This window comes from Branchiostoma belcheri, unplaced genomic scaffold (assembly GCF_001625305.1).
Source record: "Branchiostoma belcheri isolate BF01 breed outbred unplaced genomic scaffold, Haploidv18h27 scaffold33, whole genome shotgun sequence".
Lineage (NCBI taxonomy): Eukaryota > Metazoa > Chordata > Leptocardii > Amphioxiformes > Branchiostomatidae > Branchiostoma > Branchiostoma belcheri.
Genome location: NW_017803943.1, coordinates 2677477 through 2694978, shown reverse-complemented (window position 1 = coordinate 2694978; position 17502 = coordinate 2677477). Strand labels below are relative to the sequence as shown.

Here is a 17502-nt window from a genome sequence, read left to right as displayed (position 1 = left end):
TCAGTATTTGAAGAAATTGTGGTAATTTTGTACTGCACTATTAGCCCAAAGTCACCTGCATTGTAGTTCTACAAATATCTACAAAAATAATATAATGGGAAATTTTTGTTCATGATGAAATCAAGGTTTGTACAATTTGGTAGAACCATTAGATTTTCTCATTCAAGTGAGGAGTTTAAAAAAACACTCTCTAAAGGAAGCCAATGGAAAGTAACATTATAACAATGTGTATGTGGGGTCGTGTGGCGCAGCGTTCTCGACTCGGAACCAGAGGCCCCGGGTTCGAGTCCTGACATGCCACCGATCTTGTGCCCTTGGGAAAGGCACTTTACACGACTTTCCTCACTTCGCTCAGGTGTAAATGAGTATTGTACTGTCCCTGTGTTGGTGACAGCATTAATATAAGTTGAAAAAACTTGAGTGTGTCGTCACCACGTCTTGTGATTACATGTTTCGGAATAAAAAAATAAAAAAACAATGTGTGTCAAACCATATAACCTTGGTCAAACAAATAGGGCTATAACCTACATAAGCTGATATAAATAATACATTAGACCCAAAGCACATATGGGATTCGGATTAACTATGGCAATATAACATCCTTGTTTGGACTCTAGAGCTACAATGTGCCCAAAATTTGCATAATCTTTTAACCAGGATTAAAAGACAACTGTGTGACAATATTTGAGGATAAATATCATATTTCAGGGACTGTTCATTTTACATCGTGCTCAACACAAAGAAACCTTCTTCACAATAAACTCTATAACACATTTTCTTATGCTGAATAAATATCTTTCTTGTCCATTTTTTTCTGCAACTCACTTTTCACACTTGTCCTTCCCCCTCTGCGAAAACGGTCGACCCCCGGTCATGTTCAGCCCCATGTCCCGTGCACCTTACTCCCCCTGCACTGAAACGGGGCGTCCCGTACTTTCTGCATGGTCACGGGTATGTTCTCTATAGGTACATGATGGACCACCAAAAGATACAGATAGTTACATGTCCGCCACATTCCATGATGCAGAGAAAATCGTCCACTATCCAGAGGAGCTATCCCCACCCTGTTTGCCAACGTTCCTATGTAGGCATCTTCTATCGGAAACGGGGGAACCAATTTTACCACATCCAAAATCTTCTCCAAAGCTTGTCTGGATAGCATGTAACCTATGCCGCTCGCGTAGGGCGCGTATGAGTTTGAGAGATGGTCACCTTCACTCACATGCCACTTGCTACGTGGGTCACGTATGACGGTCAGTTTTGATCCTTGGAAGACACTTCCAGTGTAGAAGTCTGTCTTGTGTGGTCTGTGTTCTTGCAACAATTTCAGGAACAAGGGAGTGTTGACGAAGCAATCGTCGTCGGTTTTGAGGAGGAATTCTGGCTCGCATTCGTCTCTTGCCCACTTTAGTCCGTGAAGAACTTTTAATGTCAAGTTGCGGTAAGAGTCGATGTAATCACCGAATAGCATGTCACCATTCTCGCGTGCTTCCTTCTCGAGAAAGAAATTTAGGGAGGGGTTTTCTGGCGTTTTTCCCAACAGAAAAACAGTTTTCCATGTTGCCGGTTTGTCTCCGTATTTTCTCCAAGAGTCTCCGGCGGTTCTATTGCCCCAAGTGGCGCGAATGGCTTTTCTCCGGTCGAAATTGCCCGGCGCACTGGTGACCAAAATAAGCAACAGAACTTCCTTGTCGTCTGGACAGCTCGGCTTATCACTAAAAGGATCATCCAGGACATCCAAATCAAACACAGCACTTGTGTACCTTCGGTTTCTCTCGGTTTTGGACTCTGGATTTCGTGATCCCGCCTTTTTCAGGCTCCTTCCTACTTGATATTCCCACCGAGACTGTTCTTCTTCTTGTAATAGTTTTATTCCCCTCGCAAACCGTTCGCCTCTTTCCTCCATTTGTCGCTCGTATATCCCCTTGTTCTTGACAAAACTAGGTCGATGTTTTCCCGCCAAATCTTGATTCTGGACACTCCTGTTCACGCTATTATGATCCAGGGATATGATCAGGAACGTGGCGACAGAGAAAAGGCACAGCACCAAGAAGTGCCGCATCATCCTGGCAGGAAAGCCTTTCCCGTATGACATGGTAGAACAGGCGGCCAGGAAACAGTTACAGCAGACCGGTTCAACAAGATGGTAAATCACACAATGTCTCCCGTTCTAACGTACCGGTCGGCCTCGCTATCTTCGCCGAATGCTTGCCATGTCGAGTCCCTTGCTCGTATAGTCTTTCTAAGGACGACAGTGTCTCAAAACGTTGTCTGGTTGTAGACGTAGGATCGCTTGACTGGGATATAAGACAGCTTGCCACGTCGCTACGCCCGCCGATTTTCGATCAAAAATGTCGTGCGTATGTCGGTGTAGACCGGCGTAGTTCTGCTTTTGTTGACATCACGTGGTAAGGGTGTGCTTGTAGGTTTTTAAATACCCTATTACGCCAATTTCTCTGGATTTAGACTTTAAAATGCAATTTTATGTCGCAAATGTATTACAACAAATAATAGAATTGGCGCATTTATGTCAACAAGTCTTTGCTTCACCTAATATAGGCTTAAAGTCCCAATAATGGCTACAATCGGTGTCGTCAAAACCTTTTGGTAGCCTCCACAGGAAAGGGTATGATGTAATTCGTGGGCAAGGGTGGGCAAGAGATAGGCGTGGCAGAAATGCCTCTCTGTGATTGGTTACAGTTGTGGGACGTCTGGGGGGTCAGGTTAGGTCGCTTTCCCGCCAAAATGGACATGTCCACACCAATTATAGGGTGGAATTTCGAAGATTGGCGTCATTTAGGAGGCTTCGTTTAGAAAAGAGCTGGTCTAATGCTAAACCTAAGACGTAATATTGGCGTAAGGCAAAATAAATAATACACATAGCCGAGAGGTTTTAGTCTCGGCCAAAATCACGAAAGGAAATTCAATGGTCTTTAGACAGGGTTTGGTCAAGTGCCAAATGTAACACGTATTATTTACCGTGGCCGACAAGAACAAAATTTTACACCGCAACTTTTGGTGTTTTACACCGCAACTTTTGGTGTTTTACACTGCAACTTTGGGTGTTTTACACTGCAACTTTGGGTGTTTTACACTGCAACTTTTTCTGTGTTTTACACTGCAACTTTTGCTGTGTTTTACACTGCAACTTTTGGTGTTTTACACTGCAACTTTTGGTGTTTTACACTGCAACTTTTGTGTGTTTTACACTGCAACTTTTGGTGTTTTACACTGCAACTTTTGCTGTGTTTTACGCTGCAACTTTTGGTGTTTTACACTGCAACTTTTGCTGTGTTTTACACTGCAACTTTTGGTGTTTTACACTGCAACTTTTGCTGTGTTTTACACTGCAACTTTTGGTGTTTTACACTGCAACTTTTGCTGTGTGGAAAACTTACACCCCTCCCCTTTTATAATGGACGGTCCCCTGTCAGGTCAAAGGTGACAACGATGGCATGCAAACTACGTCGACTGAGCTATCCTTTTCGTGCATAAGTTTTTAGAGGAAAAGCTTGGCTACGTTGTGACGTTAGTTTTTTTCTAAAGGTTTTTCTAGCTTTGGCCTATAGATCGGGATAAATTTAAAAATGTTTCGACCAGGTCCAGTGATTACAAATTATGTTGCTTTTTGCTGCCATGCGTCACAACAAATTTATCAAAGAAGTCGTACTACTTATTAAGTTAAAGTTATTTTACTTTGGACCAACCAATGACTTTATCCTTTAGTAAGTCAGCACTTTGCACTGGTTACAAGGATAAGCAGTAGATTGAAGAATATGGATAATATACCTGCACACTCTGATTTAAACTTTAATTTTTACGAGGACGTAGTTTGCATGCCTTCGTTGTCACCTTTTACCTGACAGGGGGACCGTCCATTATAAAAGGGGAGGGGTGTAAGTTTTCCACACAGCAAAAGTTGCAGTATAAAACACAGCAAAAGTTGCAGTGTAAAACACCAAAAGTTGCAGTGTAAAACACCAAAAGTTGCAGTGTAAAACACAGCAAAAGTTGCAGTGTAAAACACAGCAAAAGTTGCAGTGTAAAACACAGAAAAAGTTGCAGTGTAAAACACCCAAAGTTGCAGTGTAAAACACCAAAAGTTGCGGTGTAAAACACCAAAAGTTGCGGTGTAAAATTTTGTACTTGTCGGCCACGGTAATACTTCAGACATTGACGTAAGACACAAAGACCAAAATAAATAGTGCACATAGCCGAGAGTTTTTTTAATAGTGTGGGTCAAAATGTCACTAAATCAAGTCACGAAAAGAAATTCCGTGGTCTTATTTATATTAAAAATAATTAAGGACGTCCTTGCGATAATTAACCACACTCGATTGAATGCCATAAATCTTTCTAATGTAGTTTTTTAATTGTAGGTCAGTTGACATTATTCACAAAAGTGGACAGCATTTTGTGCTATATATGTTCCAGACAAAATCATTCAGCAACAGGCAATGTTTGCAAGAATATGCACCAAAATATGTTGCGAAATGGTTAAGAATTGGTGGCGTCGAAATAAACTATTTGGTATTCAAATCTGCGTATTTATTCGGTATCTGAAAACCTGCAATCAGTACAAGGTTGTACAGAGGTGAAACGCCACAGCTATCATTAGTACGTTGCGTTGCCAAGGTTAGCCATTGCGTAAAACATTATCATAATATATGCATCGAAACGTCCCGGCTCTCTACTAATACTTCATACACGTACGCAACGTACTGCACGTATTCCCAAATCCCACATTGACTCGGCAGGTGGCATACGTGTGGAAAGAAACGTATGCATCAAAAGCGTGACCGTTTTCTCTGTTTGGCTTCTGGATTATGAATTACTGTGTTAAGCTGGAGGGTGTGTACATGTCATGCGGTTTGTCGCGTGCAAATAAAGCGGTAATTCTGCCTCGTCCTTCTAGTTGTTCTGTGTCATCTTAATTGTGTTGCCGCCATGTAGATAATTGTATATGCCAGAGGGCAGTCTGCTTCGGTGAGTTTAACGTGCTCAGAAGGACATATACTCAGTGATATAGTGAAGACGGTGTTAGCTTAGCCCCTGTTACACATAGCCGAATATGGCCTCTCGAACACGAGCCGAACTCCCCCCTACCATGGTTCGGAGTAGGTCGGAAGCAAGGTCGGCTACTGTTCGGCTGCGTCAGCCTATTAATGTTTCAAAATGTTCGGCCATGTTTGGCTGGTGGTTGGCTGGTGTTCGGGAGTAGGTCGTGGCGTGGTTGGCAGTGAAATAATGACTCATATATTTCACTCATATTCGATTCGTACAGATAGAAATGTATGCCTAAATCTCCCGAACTTCAGCCAACCAAGGGAAGCCAACCCTAGTCGGCTGGTGAGAAGGTTCTGAAATAGATACAAACTACAATATTGCATACAGCTACTATCAAGCTAGTAGTCGTCAGTCACAACGTCATCCTTCGTACATTTCCGGACGATCGAACAGCTTGCGGCTCGGCTTGCGATCGTCGTCGCACTCGTGAATCTTCGTCGTGTCTTCGGCAACATTTCGGCAACCAATCGGCTGCGCTCGGCCTCTGCCGAAGGGAACAGAACGCGTACAGAAACGGATTGATGGTGGAATTGCTCCAAAGCAGCCAGTCTACCACAACGGGAACTTCCGAGTCGTCACAGGAAGAGCAAACTGTCATAGCAATCGTTGAAGCTATGTATGGCACCCAACATACAACATAAGCGAAAAGCAGAACAGATAAGTTGATTGTCAGACGGCGATTAAACTTGCGGATGATTTGATGAGACCTACGATGTCGCGACGCAGGGATCGACGAGGTTGGACGCAGTGTGCGCCGGCGACGCCAGGCGATCGCGTGCCGGTAAACTTGCACGTACAGGAACGTCATGACGGAGAACGGCACGAAGAACTCGACAACGGCCATCACGAACGTGTACTCCTTGCTTTGGTACTGGTAGCGAGCCTCGCAAATGTCGGGGGCGACGTCCCAGGCCAGAATGGCGGGCCCGTACACGAGAAAAGCGAGAATCCACGCGGCGACCAGGGACCAGAGCCTCTTCCGAGCGGTAACGATGCGATGCTCGTGCGGTTTTACAATCTGTAGGTACCGGTCGTGACTTATGAGGACGACTGAGAAGGCCGACGCTGAACAGACGGTATAGTCCACCAGCAGCCAAGCTTTACACACTTCTATTCCCAAAGGAAAAGAGCCACCGAGCACCTCTTCAGCTATGGTCAACGGCATGGAGACCAGACCCACCAACAAGTCTGCGACTGCCAAACTGAGCATGAAAACATCGCCGGATCCGTTGAGGTTCAATTTCTTGGAGAAGTAGACAATGGAAATAACGTTTCCAATGACGGTTACCGCACTCAGAACACAAAGGAAGGCGTAAAGTGCGATGTTTCCAGTGGTAAATGCCATCTTTAGGTCGATCCGATGAGGATTTCAGCCTTGGCCTTTGGTCTTTTCTTGCTTCTATATTCGTTCATTGAATATAGAGGTGCTCTTCAGTGCTCTATTGAGCACTAAAGGCCATTGGTTGCTATGTTAGGGTGAACAGTTTTACCCATTATGGGATATCGCTAATGATTTATTGTGTGCATTAGGATACCGCAGTGCATATGATAGGAGCTATGAGCTCTTGAAAATGCTCTGTTCCTAGGCAGCAGTGGAAAACCCTCAATACCAGGCTTTTAGTATTTTTTTCCGCGCGCTTCCTCGTTGAGTGGGTCGCCAGCTCACGAACCCAACGCACCAACCGCTAGGCTAAAAAGGTACGGACCGGTTCTAAGACAGGTTAGTTGGTGGCGCTTGAACCCCAATACTTTTACAAAGGAATAAAACAACACAGGAGGGGTTTTATCTGTTTCTACGTACTCGCTCCTCCTGTTTCTTACACAACTCTTAAGAGCTTCGATTTGTTTTGTTGAAAATCAACCTGTTAATTAAAATCTGCGAGTTGACATTCTACATCTGAGACAGCTGCTTCTTGATACACATTCCCTGTAGAGAAGTAATCTGGGAAAAGTACCGACAACAAAAGAATAAAGACACTGTCGTCCTCAAACAACAGATGCATTTGATACCATGAGGTTTTCTGAATGACGTCGTACGTCTAATGTCATCATTATTTTGAGTAACAAAATCCTTGAAAAAGATTCTGACGTCTAAAACTGTTTTCTAACAATGAAAGTGCGATCTGAACAACGTGGGCACTCGGACCGGTTGTCAGTCCATACGGCCATCCTTGCCTATGAAAGAACACAATAGATTAAGGCATATGAAATAAATTTGGCCCGTATAAAAGCTTCTGGCGTCTAAAACCGTTTGCGATCTGCGTTCGATCTAAGCAACGTATGAACTAGTACTAATGAAGTTTAAAATCTAATTTGCTAGGACCAGTTGTCTCAACATGATCTGCATACTCACGGGATTATCACGTCACGTCGTGTTGGTACAAAACCGATCCTATTACCAGGGACGAATGAATATGTAAATGCCGGGCACACATGGAGGGCCAGCTGAATGCCTGGCTGGGGTTTCCTACAAAATAATTTCTGTCCCTCGCCCTCCCACCCGGCACACTCATGGAACTACACGTTAGGAAAAACCTGGAGTACTTTCGACTCACGAGAAGAGCTTGAATCACATCGGTGATAGCAGAGAATCCAAAGGTAAGATTTACTAAAATTTACTGTTCTTTCAAGCAGATAGTTTAGGTGGAGGGAAGATTTGAGCCTTTTTCTTACAACCAGGCTCGTCTAACAGCCATCTACCACAAGAAACGTTACAATCTTTCACCCCAAGATCTGCTTGAAGATAAGAATTTTACTGATGAGAAGTAAGCTCAAGTACTACTAAGCAAGGTTCAAGTTGAAACTCATCGGCACCGCTATAAGTACTAGCAAAGAGAACAATACGATCACAAAAACACTGACAACAACCTCGGTACTATACTAGTATATGAATTCCTAGGCTGCAACTATCAACTATATTTAGATAGACCGTACAGTCACACATCAAACCCTATGTGTATATCGTTGTTATCTAAGCCCACTATGACTGCAAAATTAATTCTCAATGGCCAGTATTCGTTCCCAGTGTGTTGAGATGGCATTGGGGACGCCGGGGAGCGCCGCGAAGGTTCGACGCCGCTTGGACTTCGTGAAGAAACCGCTAGAGGGCGAATCTCTGTACTTGGACTTGCCCGGGTTCAGAAATGCCAAGGAGTTGGAGGGTGACCTCAAGTTTCTGGGCGCCGTGAGTCATAACAGTTTTTATGTCCTACCTGGGCCGCGATTACGTTCGATACGGGTGTTCCGGCCCGTGTGATAACTAGCGGTACGGCCCGGGGGTTCTTAACGCGTACGGCCCGGGCCTTCCATATGTTCCATTGAACGATTCGAACGCGTTTCGCCCTAACCGCTTGCACCGCTTTCGAAAATTCGAACACAAAATTCGGACGTTGGAATTGATGTTGTTGCATTGTTTGGGTTTAGGGACACCAAATGTTCGCCTATTTCGCATTAAAAGGCGTGTTTTCTTGGGTGGGTATGACATAAATAAAATACAACACGGTGTATTCCGCATCACCCTCGGTCCCGGCCCTCCCGCGGATCGGATCTCCCTCCGGCCTTCGGCCGTCGGGCGATCCGACGCGCGGTCGGGCTGGTACCTCGGGCGATACGGAATACCCCGTGTTGTATTCTATATGTATATCAATATAGCTACAAATAGAAGTGATGTTTACATGCTTCCCCTGACTAAGTTGAAATAGTAGCGTAGTACAGCGGTACCCGGTTTAGCAACCCTTCCTCTGGTCCAAGAGGTTGGGAGTTCGAATCCCAGTTGTTGTCAACATGCGCGCTACTGGAAAAGGTCGCAATCCCAAGGACGCGATACAGGACTTTGTAATTGGCCATTAATTATCCTGATGAAGGCGACAGTGGTCGTTGAAAATTTGATCCCTGTCTACCGGTACCCTTTGTGTTGGAGATAATTTTTACATCGTATCTGAAATGTTACATTTCATTTTATCCAGCGTATAGAGACATGATTGAAACGTTTTATTTTTTCCCCAGCGTATAGAGACGTTTCTCAGCAGAGACATTTCCTACGTCGTGACGAACCGTAAGGAGGCCCTGGCGTCACGACCTGCCAGCGGGGGCGGGGCCAGCCCCAGCCCGTACCTCAGTCCCAGTCCTAGTCCCGGGGTGGAGGAGGGAACTCTGGGGAGAAGAGCTTCCACCAGCGTCCCGCTGACTAGGGGACAGGCTCTCCTACAGGTTAGTAGTTTGATAGCGCTAGCCTTGGTACCAGACTGTTTAAAGGGCCTACATATTAGTACGTACCTCAGTCCCAGTCCAAGTCCAAGCCCAGGAGTGGAGGAGGGAACTCAGGGGAGAAGAGCCTCCACCAGCGTTCCACTGACTAGGGGACAGGCTCTCCTACAGGTTAGTAGTTTGATAGTCTTGGTACCAGACTGTTTCCAGGGCCTATATATATTAGCACGTACCTCAGTCCCAGTCCTAGTCCAGGGGTGGAGGAGGGAACTCTGGGGAGAAGGGCTTCCACCAGCGTCCCGCTGACAAGGGGACAGGCTCTCCTACAGGTTAGTAGTTTGATAGCCTGGGTACCAGACTGTTTCCAGGGCCTACATATATTAGCACGTACATCAGTCCTAGTCCAAGTCCAAGCCCAGGGGTGGAGGAGGGAACTCAAGGGAGAAGAGCTTCCACCAGCGTCCCAATAACTAGGGGACAGGCTCTCCTACAGGTTAGTGCTCACAAACTCACAAACATACTAACCAACAGGTTCTTTTACCCTTGCACAGAAAAAAAAAACAGTTATTTTAGCAATCATTGACTGTCAACGTGCTATCGGAATATCTGTGCCTTGATATACTGATATAGGATGGGGATGAGACAAGTAAGGTACCAGATGCTCCTATCCGTGAAAAAATCCGCAAATTAAGTCCTGTATTTTGTTTTCGTAACTTGTTGCTAGAAAGCCCAGGGTCGCGGTCGGCGCGGGAGTTGCAACATGTTGGGCCTGGCGCAGGAGTGGGGAGTCAAGGTCCTGTACGTGCGCGACGTCATGGCCAGGGTGCAGCGTCTCATGGAGAAGTACCGCCTCCTAGCGGAGAGCGAGGAAAACGCAGCTTGTCCCGCTGAGGAAAACGCAGACGCCAAGCCAAAACGCCTGAAGCCGCCTTTTATCAAAGTGGAGGACATGTCCAGGTAACTAGCATATAGCATAAGATTTCAACTTGGACTGAACATGGAAGTAGAATCAAGCGCTTATATAGAATAGAATAGAATAGAATAGAATAGAATAGAATAGAATAGAATAGAATAGAATAGACTAGAATAGACTAGAATAGAATAGAATAGAATAGAATAAGATAGGATAGAATACTCTCTCTCCTTCTCCCTCTCCCTCTCTCTCTAGATGGCCAGTTCTAACCGTGGAAATTTTGCCGATGTACAATAACGTTAGATACCAAATATCATTTCATCTCCCTTCGTCACAGGCTTTACAGACCTCTCCATCACGAGTTCACAACGTTCCCCCGGGTCTACTTCGACGCCGACGCCGACTGTCCCTTCGACGCCCCTGTCCGCCGCCTGCCGTCCCGTCCGAGTTGTTCCCTCAAGCTAAAGGTGGAGTGCTTTTGTTAAAGTACTTTTTAGTTGACTTTATGCACTTTTGAGTTTTCAGTTGACTTTATGCACTTTTGAGTTTTCAGTTGACTTTATGCACTTTTGAGGTGACTTTTATGTACCAATTTAAGTTACATGCATGTACCACTTTAACGTTGCATTAAGTTCTTAAGTTGATGTCTCCAGTATGACATTTGATTTGACTCGGATTTATAAAATTTTTATGTGACTTATGTACTGGTGTCTTATAAGCGAATATGGGCTGGGCGACAATAAGTCGCAAGACACAATAATAAAATACATTCATTCATTGGTTCATAAAGCCTCAAACCCCGGTCACCGCCACAAAACCGGACGTCCAGAAGGGTTACTGCGAATGCTGCGAGGTCTACTATCAGGTATCTACTTTAGTACTACTATAAGAGAGATCAAACCCAACAAATAAGTGTATCCAAAGTAGCATTAGCATTACTTATGATCGTTTTTACTGTTTATTTTGTTATCATGTTCTTGCAATTAGCCCTTGGGCATCTGTATCTGTATATAGCCGGTATAACCGCCCTTCGGCCTAACACACCAGCTTCGCAGGCACGCGGCGCGGCGGCAGCTAGCTATATCGCACCAATGAATTTGCAATAAATTTTCTACTACCAGGAGGGCTTAACCCTGCATCTGAAGGGGGACAAGCACAAGTCTTTCGTTCGAGACAGCGGCAACTTTGTCAAACTGGACTCCCTACTCGCAACCTTACCTTCCTTGGGTGACTTCTTCAAGAAAGTTGCGGCGGAAAATCCACCGAAGGAGGACGACACGGCTCTGCAAGAAGCACAGGTGTCGACCAGTCCAGCTGTGGGGGAAGAAATCGCAGAGAAACGACGGTAGGAAGTCAAGCTCTTTTAAAAGTCATATGCCTTATGTTATACATGTTATGACCAGCGAACAGGATTTTCTTTGTGTATTTAACTTGTAAAACAAGTTTCAATGACTTTCAGTGAGGAATCTAAGTGAAAATTGATTTTTATTGGTTTAGCATTGGTTTTGTTAGATTATCATTGGTTATTGCTGGTTTAGTATTAGTTATTGCTGGTTTAGCACTGGCTACTGTTAGTTTATCATTAACTATTGCTGGTTTATCATTGGCTATTGTTGTCTTTATAATTGGCTATTGCTAGTTTGGCATTCTATTGTTGGCTATTTCATGACCTTTTACCTTTACCATCACGTGATACAGGTCCGGTACGGAAGGCAGTGATGACGTGTTTCTACTGTCCTCTATCGGGGAGGGAAGGGCGCATGCGCAAGACGGTCAACAGTTGACACACCAGATAACAAACCGGAAAGCGGAACATCACAACAACAAAGGAGCGAATAACAGTACATTCAATGTGCTTAACAAACCAGCATTGAAGACAAGGCGACAAGATAAAGACTTGAATAAAGAGCAAAGGGTTCCGGTTGTTGTTCTATCTCCAATGCCCGATGTTACGTCCGTTAGAACAACACAAGGGAGCAATTCAACATTCGCAGACGTGAGAAAGGGAAGTTACCCGAAACGACGGACAAGTACAAGTATCAAGAACGAAACGAAAGGCGACGCCGCAAAAGAGCATCATGGCGTTTCGACTGACAAATTTGAATGCAAGGAGGATGATGAGGACTCGCGTGATACGACAGAGGCTGTTGCCGCCATCTCTTCCTCCTCGTTTTCCATTGATGCTTCTTCCTCAGAACCACCCTCCTCCCCATCCTCATCCTCTGTACGTTCCTCTTGCAACGGTCCATCCTCAGCATCCACTGAAAGTTCATCCCCTCATTCCGTTTTTGAGAGCAAGAACAGCACTTCGGCAGCGATCGACAAAGACTCGCGAGAAACAGAGGTGCGAGATCAGCGGCAATCAGTAGCAGGTCGTGGTAGGGCGGATAACAGACGCAAAAACATCGCGGACGTCCACCAAACAAGGTCTAAAAACCTTGCGGAAAGAAGTTCCAGTGAATCCGAAGACTCTTCGTCGGATTCACATTCTTCTTCTTCGTCGTCAACGGATTCGTTTCCACCTCAGCGGCGCCAAAGACGGGCAGGTTCCGCGGTCCTTCAGAGTACGTCGTCATCGTCGGGCCAAGAAAAATGCCCCAGCTCACCACAACTTAACATTCCGACCATGAAAGGCAACAGCAAAGTCTTTGGCAGTACCGGTGACGTCATGACGGGATGTTGTAATCCTGGTGATGCTGCAAGGCAAGAGCGCCATCTAGCAACGGCAGTTTGTACTGCAGGATGGGCTGTTGTTGCACAGTCGAATGACTTGACCCTCCGCTTATGCACGGCGAAAGCAGGCGATACAAACGAATTTGCATCGCCTCCTGGTCCAGAATGGTCAGTGGTAGAACGATCGGGAAATCTCAGACTCAAGTTGCAGAGAAGTTCTTGCCGAGCGAAAACACCAAAGAGCAGTCACCGAGCCAGTGAGATGAGTTGGTGCGTACACAGATCGGGCGACTGTAAACTAACCTTCTCGGGGTCCCTCAGAAAACAGCAGAGAAGACCGGAGTTAGATAGTCCTCACTCAGAAAAGAACTTTGGTAGCAGAAGGAAACTTAAGTATCTCTGAGATCACAATCTTAGCGATAAAGTATAGAGCAGTAAGTGGTACCAGATTTTAACGATGTTTATGAAACGATTGTAATGTTCGCCTTGCGAGCAGACCCTTGATTATGATGGTTAACTATCAATAAAGATATGTGATATTTGAGTTCAACGTTTCATGAAACTTTCATTTGTGTAGCTATAGTTATGATTATACGATCAGATCCTTGGCACTTTCGTCGTGCGACGAGTTTACGACAGCAAATTTCGAGAATCCACCCCCAAAAACCCATTGTGGATGCTATGAAATTTGCTATAGTGGCAGACTTTTAAAATCCCCAATGGGCCTTCGTAGTCTAGGGTGCGACCAGTCGTGGTGGTGAGTAAACAACAACAACATCAACAACATCAACAACAAAAAGTGAGAACGTCAAAGCGAAAACTGAAATATTCTGATTCTTTTGTTCACGTGGTCCAACACTCTGCCTTGAGGTTGAACGCGTTCTTCTTCATGTCAATCCTTCGGATCTTGAGCCACTTGGCGTCTTCGCTGGCGTCTCTTGCCAAAGTACATCAACACGCCGCCTATACCCATTAAACCCACGGCACAGCCAACGCATGCCAGTGCGATTGTAAGCGGCGTGTTGCCATTCCCTGAACCGGTAGATTTGAAAGCTTCCCCGCCTGCAAAAGAACGATAGAATTCGTCAATTGTTGGACACGAAGAACAGACCACAAACAACGTTGGGTATATTTTGTATTTGGCCTTCAAACAACTCTAGTATGCACTTGTATGCATGAAAGTACAACCTTATACAGCTAATAATGAAGCAATAAAGGATCAAGAATCCAAGACAGTGCACGTACCAACTAAGCTTGTCGTCTGGAAAGAGGTGCGCTGAGAAACAGTTGTTTCGGGGTGTGTTCGCCATTGTGTCGTCTGGTCAGTTGTTGTGCGCTGTACATGTGTAGTTTGGTCGGTAGTGGTGCGCTCAGGAACAGTTGTCTCTGGAGGATGTGTCCTTTGTGTCGTCTGTTGGGTAGTGGTGCGCTCAGGAACAGTTGTTGTGGCCTGTGTAGTACGGACCGTGGTGATGACTGGGGTTATTGAACGTCTCGGCGTCGTGGGTATCTCGGTAGTTGGAATTTCAAGAAACGACGTATCTGCGAGAAAATAACCATTACACGTGTAATCTTACTTGGCCAAAATGGTTACGTTTTCACCCAGTAAAGTTTAGCTTTGCTTCAACATACGAAGTGCAACAAGCCAATTTTCGATCGGGCTGCTACAGCCTTTCTCGGGAATTTCTCTCGTTTAAAGCTAGTAAACTACGGTTTACTCACCTACCGACGCCCCACAGTAGACAAGATTGCACGTGGAAGTGTCGGATAGTTTAAACACAAAGTAACCGGCTCTGCAGGCCCGCACTCGGACATGTCGGGTAGCTGACCAGGCGCAGGTGTCACCTTCATAGTAGGCACACGCCTGGTAGGACACTTCGCCGTCAGCGAGGGTGGGAAGTTGTCCGTTCAGCCACATTGGGGCATCGGTGCCGCATCTATTCCAGCTCGGGGGCACTTCTGTGGTCATGACAGTTCCGGCAGGCTCCATGAAGCGGTACCACTCTCCGCCAAAGCCGTCATCACACCGATCCTCGTTACCATCGTTCACTTGCTGGACGTTTCTCCACGCCTCATTCAGTACAATGTAGTCGCTGCATGGATCTAAAGAAACAGGGTTGGATAAAATCTAGTATCAGAAACTGACCTTTCATCTAGAAAGGCCGACATTTGTTCGGGAGCAAATACAGATGGCTTCATCACATCCCCCGTACCAAAAATGGACCTAACGTTTGTCCCTCTGCCGCGCACGAAATGGACTGTTCCTAATCACCCCTGTCCAAAAGTATGCCAATAATCTATACCCCCATACAACAATGGAACATGTAGAACCAGCAGTGTTCTATGGATGGCATACTCACCTACTGGCGACGCCCCACAGTAGACCATATTGCAGTTGGGAGTGGCGGGTAGTTTATACACGAAGTAGCCGGCGTCGCAGGCCCGCACTTGGATGGTGGCTTGCCAGTTACAGGTGTTATCTTCCCAGTAGGCACACGCCTGGCGGGACACTTCACCGTCAGCAAGGGTGGGGAGTTGTCCGTTCATCCACATCGGGGCATTGGTGCCGCATCTATTCCAGGTCGGGGGCACTTCTGTGGGCATGGCGGTCCCCGCTGGCTCCATGAAGCGGTACCACTCTCCGGCAAACCCGTTATCACACCGATCGGTGTTACCATCGTTCACTTGGACGTTTCTCCATGCCTCATTTAGTACAATGTAGTCGCTGCATGGATCTGAAGAAACAGGGTTGGATAGAATCCCTCCATAAAATGGTACAAATGGTGATATAAAGGGACGTATAGGCCGTCCCCAGCCTCCGGGCAACGTTTTCCATGCCATATTTTACTGCATCGCTGACGTATTTACTCCTGTTCAAGACGTATACCTTTTCTAAAGGAAATCCTGACATGTAAATGATGTCATTTACTAACCTCCACTGCCGGGTACGGCCAAAAAGAGGACTGAAAGGCAGACTGATGACAGTAGGGTGTCCATACTACTAGTAGCTGCTGCGCGGCCAGTCAAACCCCAAGGCAGCCAAATCCCTGGCAATAGTCTCCCTGTGTGTTGCCAGCGTAGCTAGTCTGGTGGAGACTATGCTGTAGTAGTAAGGGCGCGCGTTGCCAACCAAGTACGCGTTGACAATTGAGGATAAAATGAGTTATCACTTCTTCAAAGGCGTGAGAAAATAGTGAAGGGGGAGACCAACGGGACCGAATAACATTAAACTTCCACACAAATAACTTATGATCTCAGCTCGGTCTGGACTTTTAGCCGTCTCGGTTCAAGTCCTTGTAAAGACGCTGTGATGGGGGCATTGTATACTCAAAACTAACTTACATGCTATTCAATGCGCACGCAGCCGCGGCGACGATGTCAATAATTGACTATCTTCTGAGTCAAAAGCTATATGTCAAAGGTAATGTCTAACGTACCCCGTCGTCATGTCAACCATGCAAACACTTGGTCATCAAACTCATCAAAACTCGATAGGAAAAGAATGCAACTGAGAGGTAGTATTAATACACACAATTTTATACGCATATGAGGTGATGTAAATACACAAAATTACACGCACACACGTATATGTATATATGTAAATGCATCACATCATGATGCATTTTAAAACGTCGGGTACATTTAGTATCAGCTCACAAACAAAACGAATGCATACACAGTGAAAAAAATTATTGACTCTGTTCAAATTTGAAAACAGTAGTAGGCAATTTAATTCACTCTCTCTACATGTAGCTCTGTACATCTGTGACATACTTGATAACACTCTATATGAGGCACAGTGTCCAGGGAGAACGGTCATTGCCCCTGGTGCAACCGCTGGTGGTGGTGAGTAAACAAAAACAACAACAACAACAAAAGTGACGTCAAACACAGCAACACAAATCACAGCGTGGTGCAGAAAACGGGGTGCTGGTGTTGTGATATTTACAATGTTGTTGCCCTATGACCAGTTTCTACTACTGTGCTGCTCTGGCTTAGCAGTAACGCTTGGCTACGCCAGGTTTGCACTTATCTCCAAGCAGATTCTGTTGGGCAATTGGAGCCTGCATCCATAGGCCTCCTGTAACTGCTGGCCAGCTTTAGTGGATACAGGCGGCCAATATAGACCCCATGTCCCACAGAATCTGCTTGGAAATAAGGTTTTGAATTGCTCAATCGATGGTAACCTATATTTCACCCCATGACTGTTTTGAAGAACTCTGAATATTTCCGTTTTGCAATTGAATGTGACAAAACGTAAACGATGTCCTTTTCTATTGTGAGAATGCCTATGGATTGAGTATCGACTACCTTGTACATGTACATCGTCGTTGTCTGCGCTCATGTTGCATATAGACGCATTCCATGATTACTCTACAGCACAAAAGCGGATGCTTCTTATACTCCACCCAATAGTAAATGATGCATAATGTAGTATTCTGAGTAGTATACCTAAAACTGAAATATATTTCTGCTTCTTTTGTTCACGAGGTAAAACATTAGCCTCTACCAGGCTTGAGGGCGCGGCTGGAAATAGTAGAAATTGGCCAAATAGAGAGATAACACGCCGAGGGAGTTTAGCCATCCAGTTTACAGTTTGCCGGCCCACAAACTGTAAACTGGATGACTAAACTCCATCGGCG

General features: G+C 45.5%; 3 protein-coding genes across 3 annotated transcripts; 1 reads left to right on the top strand and 2 right to left on the bottom strand.

Annotated features, from left to right (window-relative positions):
- Window positions 1-690: 690 nt before the first annotated feature.
- Window positions 691-6412, bottom strand: LOC109475287. Its single transcript, XM_019775894.1, has 3 exons — window positions 5433-6412; window positions 1042-2105; window positions 691-958 (listed from the first exon to the last, which is right to left on the bottom strand). Exons 1-3 carry the CDS (start codon window positions 6410-6412, stop codon window positions 900-902), a joined length of 2103 nt encoding a protein of 700 aa, XP_019631453.1. The 3' UTR covers window positions 691-899.
- A 1659-nt stretch (window positions 6413-8071) lies between these two features.
- Window positions 8072-13387, top strand: LOC109475162. The gene is made up of 8 exons (XM_019775696.1): window positions 8072-8251; window positions 9073-9176; window positions 9336-9444; window positions 9998-10230; window positions 10524-10653; window positions 10977-11051; window positions 11308-11531; window positions 11885-13387. The coding sequence occupies exons 1-8, from the start codon at window positions 8072-8074 to the stop codon at window positions 13260-13262; spliced, it is 2433 nt and encodes an 810-aa protein (XP_019631255.1). The 3' UTR covers window positions 13263-13387.
- A 1186-nt stretch (window positions 13388-14573) lies between these two features.
- Window positions 14574-15804, bottom strand: LOC109475161 (oncoprotein-induced transcript 3 protein-like). Its single transcript, XM_019775695.1, has 3 exons — window positions 15793-15804; window positions 15220-15594; window positions 14574-14962 (listed from the first exon to the last, which is right to left on the bottom strand). The coding sequence occupies exons 2-3, from the start codon at window positions 15482-15484 to the stop codon at window positions 14574-14576; spliced, it is 654 nt and encodes a 217-aa protein (XP_019631254.1). The 5' UTR covers window positions 15485-15594; window positions 15793-15804.
- Window positions 15805-17502: the final 1698 nt, after the last annotated feature.